At 35.1% G+C, this 15704-nt stretch overlaps 1 protein-coding gene across 6 annotated transcripts in view; it reads left to right on the top strand.

The window, feature by feature from the left end:
- LOC150108406 (centrosomal protein of 83 kDa-like) overlaps nt 1-15704 on the top strand; it is a 300734-nt gene that overhangs the window by 205444 nt on the left and 79586 nt on the right. For all 6 annotated transcript variants that reach the window (XR_016548132.1, XM_090390751.1, XM_090390750.1 and 3 more), the window contains one exon: nt 163-263. Coding sequence is in view for 5 of the 6 variants with exons in the window: in XM_090390751.1 (XP_090246877.1) it covers nt 163-263 (101 nt within the window). In the remaining variant the exon portion in view is untranslated. The remainder of the gene's footprint in view (nt 1-162; nt 264-15704) is intronic.

Genomic DNA, 15704 nt, shown 5'->3' with positions numbered 1-15704 from the left:
GAGTTTATGAATATACATGTTCATGAATTAGAATATCAGAACATTTTTTGAATCAACATAAGTAATTTGAGAGGTATTATGCTAAAAATTTCATTTGATGAATACATATTTTTGTTGTTGTTTTTCTCATGTAAAGTTTATCAAGATTTCATTATATTTCAGAAAGTGAAAAAGTATGGTCAGTTAATTAGTAAGTTGAGAGACAAATTAGAACTTCAAAAGGCACATATGGAAGAAATGGAGATGGAGAGAGATCTTCTGAAGTAGGTTCAGTTTTATTGAATTACATAATTTCACATGATATATATATATATAAAAATTTCTACAGAAAAAACCATATTTTAAATTTGCCAAATATAGTTTTAACCAAATTATTGATAGTTACTAACCTAAGATGGATTTTATTTTATTTTTTTAATGCAATAATATACTATATGTTTGTAAATGGTTTATTTGCAACTTTCAACTTTTTGTAGTTCAACATATCCACCCAAGGTACAAATGTAAATTTGTACCTTGGGTGAATATGTTGAACTACTCGGAATTCTGAGAGCATATGTGCTTATTTCATTGTAATTAGGAATGGGAATGGGTGACAATTTAACAACAACAAAAAAAAAAGTTTGCAAAATATGAGTAGATTTTTTTGCAGTAAGAATGTAGTTGAATCTGTGAGACTAATTCACCTGATCATAAATATAAGAAGATGTATAGAAACTTTTCAAGAAACCATTGAATGCATATGCAAGTCTGTTTGACAAAGTCGGAAGCCAACTATCATACAAATATTGAAATGGGTTCCTTGGTCCATTGTTCACAAGTTCTTTTAAAAAAAAAGTTTACAGCATGAACTTTTAAGTTGCAGATCTGTCACCAAAACAGACAAGTCCATCTTGAAGTTGCTACATTTATATGTGAAAAGACGAGGGGAGGATAATTTCCTAAAGAGTTGAATTTTCTGAAGCAGGTCTTTATTTCAAGGAACATAAAACATTCACATTGTCAAATTTAGGATAGTTTACTTGCTGAATACCTAATCCCAAAATATTCTCACATACTCATTTAGGGAGAAATGAAAACTGCTGCACCTGGCACTTCCAAATACATTTCGGAAATGTCAGACTTGGTTTTCTTTTCTGAGGACCAACTGTGAATAGTAGTGTTTTGGTGATGTTAGATATTACATGAAAATTATGTTATTTCCCACAGCTTGAACTCTCCATTAGCTGGAAATTATACTGTTATATGCTTTCCAGCTAGATGGAAATGCAATTTGAAGCCTTGTGCAAGAAACTTTAGATGCCCATTTCCCTTATAGGTATTTGGATAGAAAAAGGACCAATTTCCCGATCACCTCACAGGCTTGGCCTTACACTTTTAGATTTTTTTCTGATGGGGTTATATAAAGTATGCAATGAAGTACATTTCAAAAGTAACTCCATTACAAGAGTTAATAGACAAAACTAGAGTTAGTTATGCTGTAGTTAGTTATTTCAGAAGTCTTGGAGCTCACAGGTTAAGAGTTGAATTATGGAATGGATGCATGCTAAACTATACATAGAACTTATACAGAAAACCTGTTTGCTCTAGTTAATGGGTTTTTGTGTCAAGTGATCTCCAAAACACTAAAAGCTGTAGTGACCAAACTTGGTATGGTTCTATGCTTAATAAAATACTTAGTGCAAGCAAGAAGGATGACTAGTATGGTAAAAAAAAGGCCAAATCAGACTATGAGAGAGAATTATCTAAACAGGGCAAAGTAGCCAAAAAAAAAGGCAAAATAGCCAAAAGAATTTTTTTGTTATGCAGCAAGTAAGAGGAAAAATGACTGTGGTAGGATGACTTTAAACAGTTCTCATGGTAGAAAGGTGACTGAGCCAAAAGAAGTAGTTGAATTGCTGAGTGATCATTTTACAGAGGTGTAATATCCAGGTGGAGATTTTACAGTTGTTGATGTTGCAGAGACACATCAAAATTGAGGTAGATGAACAGGAGGTATTCAGCATATTAAAAATATGAATGTGAACACAGCAGTGGGACTGGACGGCATATCAGCTCATGTACTATGTGAATGTGCAAAAGAGTTTGCATTGCTTCTGACAAAGTTGTTCAATCTAAGTTTCTGCAGAGATTCAAGAGAGTGGAAAGAGGATAAGATAGTACCATTGCATAAAAGTGGCTCCAAGACAGAGGTAGCAAACTACAGACCAATTAATATATCAGGAGTGGTTGTTAAAGTATTGAAAAGTTGGTGAAAGGTAAAATACAGCAGGGTGGATAAGGATGCAATATTGTATAGTGGGCAGCATGGCTTTGTAAAGGATAGTTCCTGTCTTAGTGACTTATTCACATTTTATAATAAATGTGACAGCAGAATTGGATAAAGGTAATGGCTACACCATGATATTGCTCGACTTTGCCAAGGCATTTGACAGAATACCACATGGAAAACTATTAAAAAATTGGAGAGGATGGGAATGGATATGAGGCTAGTAGCATGGATGGGGGGTGGTGGTGGCTAATGGGCAGACACCAGAGAGTAGTATATGGTGAGGTGGGTGGAGTAGGAGAATGATGGTGACTAGTGGAGTACTTCAGAGTTCGGTACTAGGGCTGCTACTCGTTAATTTGTATATCAATGACATCATGAAAGATTTAAGAGGAGATATTCAGTTGTTTGCAGATGATGGAAAACTAGGGAGAGCAAAATGTAGTCGATAAAGGTGATGTAAATGCAGGATGATTTAAATTGGAATTGTGGGCAAAGGGTAATCATTATTATTATTATTATTAAATGAGATCTCCCGGGAGTCAGAGACTCATTGATGGAGGCCACATACTACACACACCAGCTGTCATATTATTTATTCATGAATTCATTCACACTGCTTGCACTCACAACATCCAATGGCAATCCATTCCAATCAAGCACCACCTTATGAGAGAAAAATCTAGTCCTCACCCCCCCTTCTTAGCAGCCTTCCTTCTCAGCTTCCAAGGATGTCTTCTATTCATTTCCCCACCCTCCATAAATTGAAAATTTTCATCAATTGAAATCCAGCATGATCCTGTCAGAAGTTGGTAAATCTCAATCATATCTCTTCTCTTTCTCCTGTCTGCTAGTGCCTGCAGTCTACAAATTTTCAATCTGTCTTCATACTCAGTATTCCACAATCCTGATATCATTTTTAACACTCTCCTTTGTACTGTCTCCAATATATCAGAATCACAATGGAGACCAGAGTCCAAATGAGATCTTATCAAGTTCTTGTAAAGAGGCAAAATAACATCCTTATCTTTACGTATGAGCGTTTGTTTTTTCAGTATTGCAAATTAACTTTTGAGTTGTATTTGCAATCTTTGCCACATGACCCCTGAACTTTAACTTCCTATCGATTAACACTCCAAGATCCCTGGCCTCATCAGTTTCTTCTAGCCTAATCCCGCCAATATAATACGACATTGGATATCTAATCACGCCGAAATGAATGACTGACTTTACATTTACTGACATTGAATTGACACCCATTTTTTCTATGCCCACAATTCCAGCCTATTCAAATCATTCTGCAAGTACTGCATATCAGCAGCATTCATGATTACCCTACCTATCTTTCATCATCACCAAATAGCTGTATGTCGCTTGTCAAATCCTTCCCAATATTATTAATATACAGATTGAATAACAGTGGACCAAGCACTGATCCTTGTAGTATACTACTTATTGCCTTAAATCTTGCAGACTCACATCCCCCGTATACCACTTTTTGATATCTGTCAGTCAGCCATCTTCTTATCCATGCTAATATTCTATAACCCAAACCCATTTATTTCAATTTATGCAGTTGTCTGCCATGCTGTATTCTGTCAAAAGCCTTAGCCAAATCCAAAAGTATCATGGTGTATCCATTTCCCTTGTCTAGTTCAATGGTAACATTGTTATAGAATGTGAGCAATTTGCCAAAATATGATCTTCCCTTAGGTAAAATCCATGTTGTTCATTGCAAAGTAGAGATTCACTGTCAACCCATTTCTGAATGCGAGCCCTAACCAATTTTTCCAAAATCTTCACCACCACTCCTGAGATACTAATTGGTCGATAGCTGGATACATCGGTCTTTGCACCACACTTGTGCAATAGAATTACTGCACATTCCTTCCATTCCTGTGGAATCTTCCCTGTTCTGAGACTTATATTAAACAGCCTGGTCAAAGAAATGGCCAGTTCAGCTGAACACTCTTTTAGAACACATGCTGGTATCCCATCAGTCCCTATTGCTGAATTCTTATTCATTTTGTGCAGTAACAGTGAGCTCAATGTTGCATACACCAGGTTGATAGCTTTTAACAAAATAGGGCACTCATTAACTGAACAACCTCTTCTGTATCTGTAACCCTCACACCATCAGAATTTAGAAGAGTTATTCTTTCATATTCATTCTTTCTTTTACTTGCAGCATATCGATAGATTTAACCCTCACCAGTTTATTTTCATACTCAGAGTTTGCTTTCCATACAACAGTTGTGACTATTAAATGTACATCGTTTAAATATCGTTTAAATGCTTCCCATGCATTGTCGATATTCTTTCCATCCAGCAAACTGATCCCATTCCACTGAACTCAGTGTACTCCTCAGTTGGTCATAATTTCCTGCTTTGTAGTTCAGCATGTAACCTTTTCTGAATGGAACATTCATAAACTTAGTCACTTCCCAAGTGACTACCGCATGATCACTGTCACCAACTGGAAGCAGTATAGTTACGTCTTTAACTGGAATGCCCTCTTACACTATAATCAAATCTAACATTTGACCTCGAGTTCCTTCTGTCACATGCTGCTTGAGGAAGGTGTCCCACAACAGCTCAGTAAATTCAGTTTCATTCTTCTCATGAGATTTTATTGCTACCTAATTGATATTTGGATAATTAAAGTCTTCCATTATGATTACTCTTTTTGTGCCCATCATCTCTGGTGGTTCATTTTTTCATCACTAGCAACTGATCCACCAGTTCTGTAACAGCAACCCACTTTGTACTTGATCTTGTTAGATTCCGTCTCACACCAGATAGCTTCAAATTCACTGCCACATGAAATACTGTTACTAGTACTACAATCATAGTTCTCAACACTAACTGGATTCAGGTCATCCGATATCATTAGAAGCATGCCCATCCTCTCTATCCTTCCTAAAAATACTGTACCCTTGACACTCGATACCAGTTAGCAGTGGCAGCTCATGGCTTGAAATCGTGTGTGTGGGGGGTGCTGCAACTTTTGAAATATACATACACACTGTAAGTACTGTGTGTATGTACAACATATTGACTAAGGCAACATATTTTATCCAAACATGTATACATGTTTGGATAAAATATCAAAATTATGGTAAAAATTAAAAAAAAATTAAACATGAAAAGATATTGTTTATTATCGATAAAATTATACAGTTTAGTATAATTCAAAATTACTTAAAAATAAAATCCATTCTTCTTCTTTTGTTTCGAGCGAAAAGGTCAATAACTTTTTCCTTGATATTTGTGTGACTGTTGAAGAATTTTTTCTCCGTTGAAATCATTGCAAGTGCATTTAACCTATCCTGATTCATAGTGCTTCTCAGAAATGTTTTTATTCTCTATAATGTTGTAAAACAGCGTTCAGGCGCTGATATATTCATAAGAATTGTCAAGAGAATTTTTATCAATACAGTAATTTCACTAAGAACACAATCTAAATTATTTTCTGTTATAAATTTTAACAAGTCAATTAATTTACAATAATCATGCATGTTGGGTCTACTGTAGAATACTCTAAGTTCAGTTTCAAGTTTTTCTTTGTTGATCATGGGATATATCATGTTTACAGAGTAAACACGATAAGCACTACTAACACTCTACTACTGGCGCAAACTGCATATAAACAACATGGAACTGCACGACGGACACCGCATTATGCTAATAGCTCGCATCTCGCTATGACGTGTATGCTTGCGCGCGTAGCAATATGACACTGTGTCACTGTGGTAAACACAGTGCTGCTAGCATCCTTTGCCCTCCTAAGTGCTACAAGATGGATTTTTATTATTTTTTATACAAAATAAGAGAATTGTATAGGATCATTGATGATAAAATTAAATATTACAAGCAAATATAAATAAATTAATAAATATATTTATATATCAAGAAAAATTGGAGGGGTGCTGCAGTTCTGCAGCACCTATGCACGAGCTGCCCCTGCCAGTTAGTAGGTCTGATTCTGATAGTCAGGTCTCACTAATGCCTACAATCTGAGGTTGCAACATATTGACTAAGGCAACAAACTCTATCCTTGTTTCTGATACTCCTAGCATTCGTGTACAGACATAATAATCTACCTGCATGGTCTTTTGTATACTTTTGCCTGTAGTCTGCATGACACAGTTGGACAACTTGCAGATCTCTATTATTCTCTAATGCCTTACTCATGTAGACATCTTTGCATACATATGATGGGTCTGAACCGGACGAACACAAACCCGAAATCATTCTCTCCTCGTCAACATTTCCATGACAAAGCCCATTCCTCCCTTTATAATTTAGTTTCCCTTTCTGTGTTAGGTCTTATACCAGTTATTAGTTTTTCTAGACTCCTGATACAAAACGCATTCAGGTGTAGGCCATCCCTCTTATACAAATCCAATCTTTCCCCAGACTCACTCCACATATCCAAAAACTCACATTCATTCCTTCTAAATAGCCTACACATTGAATCGTTTGCCATCATAGCCCTTCTTCTTAATTCATTTTTATCATAGCGAGGTAAAATACTAACGATTTTCACTTTCTTACCCTTCACTCTTCCAACAACCCTTTCATGTCCATTCTCATACTGAACTTATCACTAGTTAAACAGTTCGTACCTACTACAACTATGATTTCATTTACTTTTCTTTTCTGTTTTTGAATTGCTTTCTTTATATTCTTAATTGCAGCACCAAAATAAAAAATGATGGTACAACATGACAAAATTTCATGCCGGCTGGGGCGTCGCCCGGTTAAACAAGGCCCCCGTTGTTTTCGCCAGGGAACCAGGGCGAACAGCGAAAAGTCAGCTACTGGAACAAATCTGAAAACAAATCTGAAAACAAACCCCAACTCAACATCACCAGAGTTAAAGATCGGTACTATCAACGTAAGAAGCCTGAATGGCAAAGAAATGGAGCTAGCTGAGGAATTAGATAAGTACCAGATCGACATAATAGGGGTGACTGAAACAAAAAAGACCAAAACTGGTGAGATTTTTCGGAGCAATAAATACAAAATGTTATATTCAGGCAATAACAATCAAGGAAAAGAAGGAGTAGCCATAGTATTCAACACAAAATACGAGGCTAATCTTCTTGAATGGCAGTCAGTCTCAAGTAGAGTAATGTGGGCAAATATGAGAATGGGGAACTGGACAATGAGACTTATTTGTGCCTATGGACCCACAGAAGGTTCTACTAAGGTAGAAGTGGAGGAATTTTTTGAGGCTTTAGAAAAAGCAACTGACACAATGAAAAAGGAAAAGTTGGTCCTTGTTGGGGATCTAAATAGTAGAGTAGGAAATGATTGTGAGACATACAAAAATATTTTGGGAAAATTTGGAGAAAAGAGCAAAGCTAATAATAATGGCAAATATCTGTTGGATTTCTGCTCAGGACATGGACTGGTTATTACTAACACCATGTTCCAACATAAAAATGTGCACAAATTCACATGGAGAGAAGAGGCTAGGAATAAGAAAAGTCTCATTGACTATGTTATTGTTGATAGTGATGTTTTCTCCCTGGTGCAGGACACCAGAGTGTACAGAGGATTTGAAATTGGAAGTGATCACTATTTAGTCTTGAGCAGGATAAAATTGAATTTCATATTGAAAAGAATAACATGTAAGAAAGTTTTAAAGCGAATAAAAGTTGAGCAGCTCTCAGATGTAAACTGTAGACTAAAATACAGAAATATTATTGAAAAGAAAATGAAAGAGTTTGAGAACAGGAATCAAACCTTGGAGATTCAGTGGCAAACTCTGAAGGAAACATTGATTGATTCTGCCAGAGAGGCATGTGGTGAGGTGGTGTGCAAAGATAAAAAAATCAGAACTCCCTGGTGGACACAGGAAGTTAAAGAGGCAGTGAAGGAAAAGAAGAAAGCATATCAAAAGTTCCTGGCAAATAAGTCAGCTTTTACTCTTACAGAATACAGAGACAAATGTAAGAAAGCTAAACAGTGTGTAAAACTAGCTAAACAAAAGTCATGGGAGGACTTTGGCAAGAATATAGAAAATAAATATCAAGAAGGTGGCAAAATATTCTGGAGGTTGTTGAAGAAACTTAGGAATGGAGGAAAGAGTGCTGTAAAAGGAATTAGAGATGATAAAGGTGAAATGAAAACAGGAGAAAAAGATATCCTTGAAGTATGGAGTAATTACTTTGAAAAACTGCTAAATGAAACAAGCAGTGATGACAGCACAGTGATAAAAAACACTGACCAGGCATGCAGTCAGGAATACATATCCATACTTGAAGTAGAAAAAGCCATCAAAGGCTTGAAATGTGGAAAGGCAGCAGGAGTAGATGATATTCGACCAGAAATGCTCAAGTATGGTGGTATAAGAGTCTTACAGTGGCTGCACTGCATAGTTCAGAAAGCCTGGACAGAGGGACGAATTCCCGATGATTGGAGTAGAGCTCTCATAGTACCCATATATAAAAAGGGAAATAAAACTGAATGTGAGAATTACAGAGGTATTTCCCTACTGAGTGTTCCTGGCAAGATCTATGCAAGTATACTTGAGAAACGGTTGAGAAGAATTGTGGAAGAAAAGCTTGGTGAAGAACAAGCTGGATTCAGGCCAAATAGAGGCTGTCAGGATCAGATCTTCACTTTACGACAAATAGTCGAGAAAGCATGGGAATATAACAAAGATCTGTATTTAAGTTTTGTCGATTTGGAAAAGGCATATGACAAGGTGCCAAGAGAGAAGCTATTCAATACGCTGCAGTTATATGGTGTCAATGGGGCATTATATCAAGCAATACTTAGTCTTTATTTGAGTTGTGAGTCAGCAGTTAGAATTGAAGGAAGTACAGGAAGATGGTTTAATGTTAAATCTGGTGTGAGACAAGGATGTACATTATCCCCTCTGTTATTCATTATCTATATGGATCACATTATGAAGGAATGTGGTATTAAACCTGATATCAGAATTGGAAATGTTAATGTCAGCTCTTTGCTTTATGCAGACGATGTTATACTTCTAAATAAATCCGTTACAAGTCTGCAAGATTCTCTGACTAAATTGAATAGCTGTTGTAATAGATATGGTATGAAGGTCAGCAATAAAAAGACAAAGACAATGAAAATAGGCAGAATCATTGAAAATGTCAACTGTGTTGTGAATGGAGAACCTGTGGAACAAGTAAAACATTTCAGCTACTTAGGCACAATTTTTACTGAAGATGGTAAACTAAATATAGAAATAGACAACAGAATCAGCAAAGCTGGTATCGTGGGAAGTCAATTGAATAAATTCATATGGAATAAGAAAGAAATTAGTCGGGACACTAAATTAGCTGTATACAAGACTGTGTTCAAACCAATTTTAACTTATGGATCTGAGAGCTGGGTCAGAAGTAAAACACTTGACCAAAGACTAGAGACCGCAGATATGAGAGTCCTGAGAAAGATTAGAGGCGTGAACAGATGGCATCAATGGCAATATCATATTAAAAATGAGGATATTAGGAAAGAACTTGACATTGTCAGCATCCAGGAATGTGTTAGCAGAGCTAATCTCAGATGGTATGGTCACTTAAATAGAATGGGAGAGGAAAGATTAGCAAAACAAGTGTTCTCTGCCAGGTTGGCAGGAAAACGACCCAGAGGAAGACCAAGATATAGGTGGATTGATACGGTACAAAGTGCCTTAGACGATAGAAATATAAGATCTGATAATGTTGGAGTCTTGACAAGTAACAGACTGATTTGGAGGAAAATTGTAGATAGGAAGTTAGTAATGATGTAATTTTTTCATGTAGTACTGTCATATCCTGTACACCCCTTGAGGGTACATGGCAGGAATTTGATGATGATGATGATGATGATGATATTCTTAATTTCGCTCCAGGAAAACTCGATATTATAACTCGCTCATCTATAGCATGATTTATTATAGAGTCACCATACTGAATAACTTCTTTCTTTTTACTAACGTCACTTACCTGATTTTCATTATTTCCTGACTTACCTGTTTCCTTGCTTTGTTGTTTCTTACTTTCCTGTTTAATTTTCTTTTTCTCCCTCTGTTCATTTAAACGCCCCTCGACTTTTTCAATTCCTGCATCATCTCTCTGATCTGCTTCAGCTTCGCTATTTTGGAGGTTAATTCATTTCATTAGCCTCCTCAATAACCTCGTTAGCAGGGCTAACCTTCATGTTCTCGTCTGCACCATTTTTTTTTTTTTTTTTAATTTTTTTAGCATTACTTTTCTTGCCCTTTTTGGCACCATTTCAAACGTATACTAAATATTGAAATATCTAATAAAAAAAATGTGATAAAATACTAAATACACTAAAAAAAACACACTAAAATCTACACTAGTATATTATGAAACACTAATTCTAAGGGAACACACAATAAAAACAGACAAAAATCACCAATTTCACAGGAGCACAAATTCGCCAACCAATGATTGTCAATTTAATGTTGCAAATATTTCACCAGTACAGCCCCTCTGGGCTTGCAGACCACGCTCTGGATACTTGGATACTTGCCACAGAATAAGATGGAAGAAAGCCACAGTAATACACCGCAGCGAGTTCAAATATGAAAGACTATTCTTGGAATCAGCTTCAGCCCTTAGGAACATGCCAAACCTCAACAAATTTGGATGCATGAGACTGCCCCAAATTTGGGAAACATTTATCAGAAGAACTTCAGCCCAAAGGCCAAGAACTACCAATATAGCCTGCCAGGGGGCCACCATCAGGACTTTAGGAAAACAGTAGCTTCCTAGCTTCTGTTCTCATTTACTGTTATGTAGTACTTGCATGCGCTTGTCTTTGTATTAAGTTCCCAAGAAGATGGCAACGTGACGTTTGTCGAAATATCAGAAAGTATATATTAAAGTTTATTTAATTTATATTTCTAGTTCCATGCTGTCAATTCCTTAATTATTAGTTATCATGTCTAACCAGCGTATAAGCCTCTCTACAAGAATTAATATTGCAAAATATAAGGTTATGCACTTTGGGTTGAAAAGGTTGCAATGGTGTATCATATTGATGGTATTGGATTGCAGGAAATTGATGTGGCTAGGGACTTTGGGATAATGGTGGACAAAGAATTGAAGTTCAGAGATCATATTGCAAAAGTTGGTAAAATAGCTCAAAAGATTACTTGGATGTTGTAAAACATGCTAACAAGATAGGGAAGTTATTATCCCTCTTTTTAAGGCCCCATCTTGACTACTGTGCAAAAATTTGATTATCTGGGTTTTTTGTGTACCAGGAGGTGATAGAGAGGATTCAGAGACGAGTGATCAAGATGGTGACAGGTCTATGGAATGCTCCATAAGAGGATAGGTTGAGGGTTCGTGGGTTACAAAGTTTAGATTATAGGTGGAAAAGATTGGGACATGATAGAAACTTTTAAGATATTAAAGGGGTTTTATAAAATTGATGCAACTGAAATTTTTCAATATATGACGAATAGTCAGAGAACTAGGGGGCCATCTGTGGAAGTTGTGTAAGAGTGTTGTTAGCAGGGACTGTGTGCAGAACAGAATTTTTTACATGTCGAGTGGTGAGTGAGTGGAATGGATTGCCAGAATTGTTTGCAAGTTCTCTGATGGTGAATGGATTCAATGAGAGGTATGATAAGATTTATGTGTAATGGTTAATTTGGGTTGCCTATGATGAATCTCTGGACTCCGTGGAGATGCTGTTAAATAATAATAAAAATTCCTATGCAACTATGTATCTTAACCTATTCTTCAAATACCTCATAACTAAAATAAAAATCTTTAATTTATAAAAGAACACAAATATATACAACATAAAATCAACTACTGAACTATGCAAGTGAATAACTGAATGTAATCTTCATTTCAGACAAATTATGGAGACTGAATATAATCTCGAGTTAGATCAGAAAATCACTTTAATGTGCACAAATTCTTTTCAGTTGCATAAACTAACAATTAACCTATATGGACATAACTTCTGGAATTCAGTCTCTTGCTTCCTATAGAAACTTTTTATTCCTTTTTGAATTTACACTGGAGAAAGATTAGCATAAAAACTGCTGTCTATATGACAGCACTATAAGCCAATCAAATTCTTGCATCTTAAAATCACAGAACACTGAAGAAAGCAAACATATCTTGTCTTCATCCAGTGCACTTCAGTAACTTCACTTTCTATATGAAAGTAACAGTAATCTCCACTGAATACACTAAAAACTATATCGACAATTTTATCACTTTAGAATGAATTAATTTTCTATGTGAAAGCTCAACATTCTTTTTAAAACTTCAGCAGTTTTAACACTTCACAGCAAATCTGTCTTCTCTGTGAAAGCTTCAAGAAATAACTAAAACCACATAAACTGTTAGAAATAAACTTGTCATGCTGAAAAGTTTATTTCTAATAGTGGACATTCAGCATGAGAATGCTAAGTAAAACGATCTTTATTGAACCCATTTCTACATGAACTGGAAATCAATAAAGTTCCATTTAGCTATAATTGGAATAAATCCTATATGGATTAATTACTATAAAAAACTTCACACTTATCTCTTTATACAAGGATATCCTCTATCAGTCTTCCATTTGCTAACTTTCTTCAAATTTCTGGTCAGTGTTCATATACTGTATATATATATATATATATATATGGAAGACACAGAAACTTTCCCCTTCTGTGTTCTTTTGTACTCCCCTAAACAGCTGAATGCTTAGCATCATTCAACAATGTTCTTTTCTTAGCATGCTCAGAAATACATAGCAAATTATTACTTTCAGTGTTATACTTTAAATGACAAAGTTCATTTTTTACAGTGCAGAAATGTTTATTTAATTATAATTTCGTAATGAATGACAGTTCATTTTACAGTCTTTTAAGAACTGAGGTAGGTTCATTTAATCACTTCCAAAAATACACCAGTTACCATTGCTTTCCTCATCACTAACATTTTGAAAACAATGTTCATCTGCATAACAGAACCAACATTACAAACTTTTGACAGCTCATACAAAATTATAATTATCCTCTGACAACAGATATAATTTATTTTACATCTAAGTGAGACTTCAGTAACCAAAGATAAGAATAACATTGCAAAACAATTTGCTTGTGGCATACAAAGAGAAACAAATGTTTAAATAATTACTTTTATAAAATGTCTTATTACTAACTTAATTCATTTTTAATTGTGGGATACCTGAATTTTAATATAGATATCCTACAATAGTTATTAGAATTCAGAGGAAAACCATGGTCTAGATGGGATGGGATTATGAGACAGAAGATATAAGAAGACTCTAGATAAGTACTTTTTAAACATGTAAAATGAGATAGATTCCTGTTTATTGCAGTTTTTTTTTTTTTGCAAAGACATGAACAATATTGTTGTGCTCTCTTTCCTAAGTTTCATAGATTCATTCCACTTCAATCTCCATAAGCCTTGTTACAAGAATAGTAAATTTTATAGGTATTAAGATAATACTTCTAGAAAGGAATACTGTCTTTGAAGTTTGTGATTTGGTTTATAAGAGAATGCCAGTGCTTGTTTTGTAGTATAAAACACAATGTACTTTGAAATTGCATCTATGTATTGTAAAATATAGCTTGTGTCTTAAATCTCTGATGACTTTTCTGAGTATAAAAATTTATTATTATTATTTGACACCTCCAGGGAGTCCAAGGACTAATCGAGGGAGGGCACCTGCTCTACAGCTCCACTACTCAAATCACCAACTGACTACACCAAACATAACAACATCCATGCCCATGGTGGGATTTGAACCCGCAGCCGTTTGGCTGGAGAGCAGATACGCTAACCACTCAGCCAACCAGGCTGGCAAATAATTAATGCCAGCAGCACCTAGGGTTCCTAGATAGTACCCACCCAAGTACTAACTGGGCTCAGGTTTACTTCAGTGATCAGACGAGAACTGGTGCTTTCAAACCAATCTGGCCGCTGACAAATAAATTTTAGAAATTAACTAATTATAGAGAAAGTCTTGCCTTGTATTCCTCTAAAAATATGACTAGCCTATTTTTTAACATGACAGTAATATTGCGATGAACTTTTGTTGAGAGTGGTGAAAAAAAGCTAACATGGAGATATTAACCTACATCATTGGGGTTTCTAATAAATGGTTTATCTCCTTCCTTTTTTCTTGATTATGGTGTTTAGAAAGGGAATGTATCCTATTCTATAGCAATAGTGAATTGAATTTTGATTTAAATCATAGAGAAATGTTAATTTTGAATATAGAGTTCACTGTTAACACCTTCGAGCATTCTAGAAAAATGACAGTTTGGAGAAAACAACAGCAGCAATCCTTTTGATTCTTACTGTCAAAACAGATAAAAGATGCATCAGTAATCATGAAGACTACAAAGTATGAAACTATTATTACCTTCTTCTACTGGATTCTGTCACTTACATAGAAAAGAATAATAATAGCACTTGGTTCATTCATAAGAAAACAAAGAAATTAATGAACAAAAAAAAAATTCTCAATTAAAAAAAAAGTGGACAGTAGGATTTCTCTTTGTATGCAGCTTTCTTCATCCTGAGAATTCCAGGAAATGGTGACATGTTGAGAGAATGGCAATTTTTTGGCATTCTCTCAATTAAGGATAATATATTTCTTTAATTGTAATCAAGTGCATTTGCAAATTAAAAAAAGAACTTCAAAAAAAATTTAACCTTTAACTCAACAAATTTTGTCTTAAATTTTTTTTAAATATCTTAAAATATTTAAAGAGTCAAAATTTTTGGAATAGCTTCTTAAAAAATAAACATTCAATACTTCTATTATGACTAGTTCTTAACTTGCTTAAGATAGAAATTTGGAGAAATGGTTTTCAGTGAATTAAGTAAATTCATGATTGAAGTTTTGTTCAATGTTTTGAATATTATTATTATTTTACTGTCTCACCATGGAGTTTGGTGACTCATCATTGGAGACCCAAACTAACTATTACATACACAAAACCTATCATACCTCTCCTTAAACTCATTCACTGTTAGGGAACTCACAACTAATTTTGTCAATCCATTCCATTCATTCACCACTCTTCACACAAAAAATCTAGTCCACACACCCTTACCCAACTTCCATGAATGACCCCCTAGTTCTCTATTTGTTGTATATTGAAAAACTCCTTTAATATCTTATAAGATTCTATCATGCCCCCCCCTTTTCAGCATATCAGTTAAACTTTGTAATCCACATACCTTCACCCTATCCTCACAGAGAGCATTCCACAGACCTGTCACCAACTTAATCACTCATTTCTGAATCCTCTCTACCACCTCCTGATTAAGAAACCAAGGTGACCAAATCTGTGCGCAGTAGTCAAGATGTGGCCAAATCATAGCCTTATAAAGAGAGGCATAATTACTTCCCTATCTTTACTTGTTTGTTTTTCAACATCCAAGTAATCCTTACA

The sequence above is a fragment of the Typopeltis vanoorti genome, chromosome 3 (assembly GCF_054136105.1).
Source record: "Typopeltis vanoorti isolate ZY-2024b chromosome 3, IOZ_Tvanoo_1.0, whole genome shotgun sequence".
Taxonomy (NCBI): Eukaryota; Metazoa; Arthropoda; class Arachnida; order Uropygi; family Thelyphonidae; genus Typopeltis; species Typopeltis vanoorti.
The sequence above is the reverse complement of the archived record's forward strand: the minus strand, read 5'-3'. Positions and strand labels throughout refer to the sequence as shown.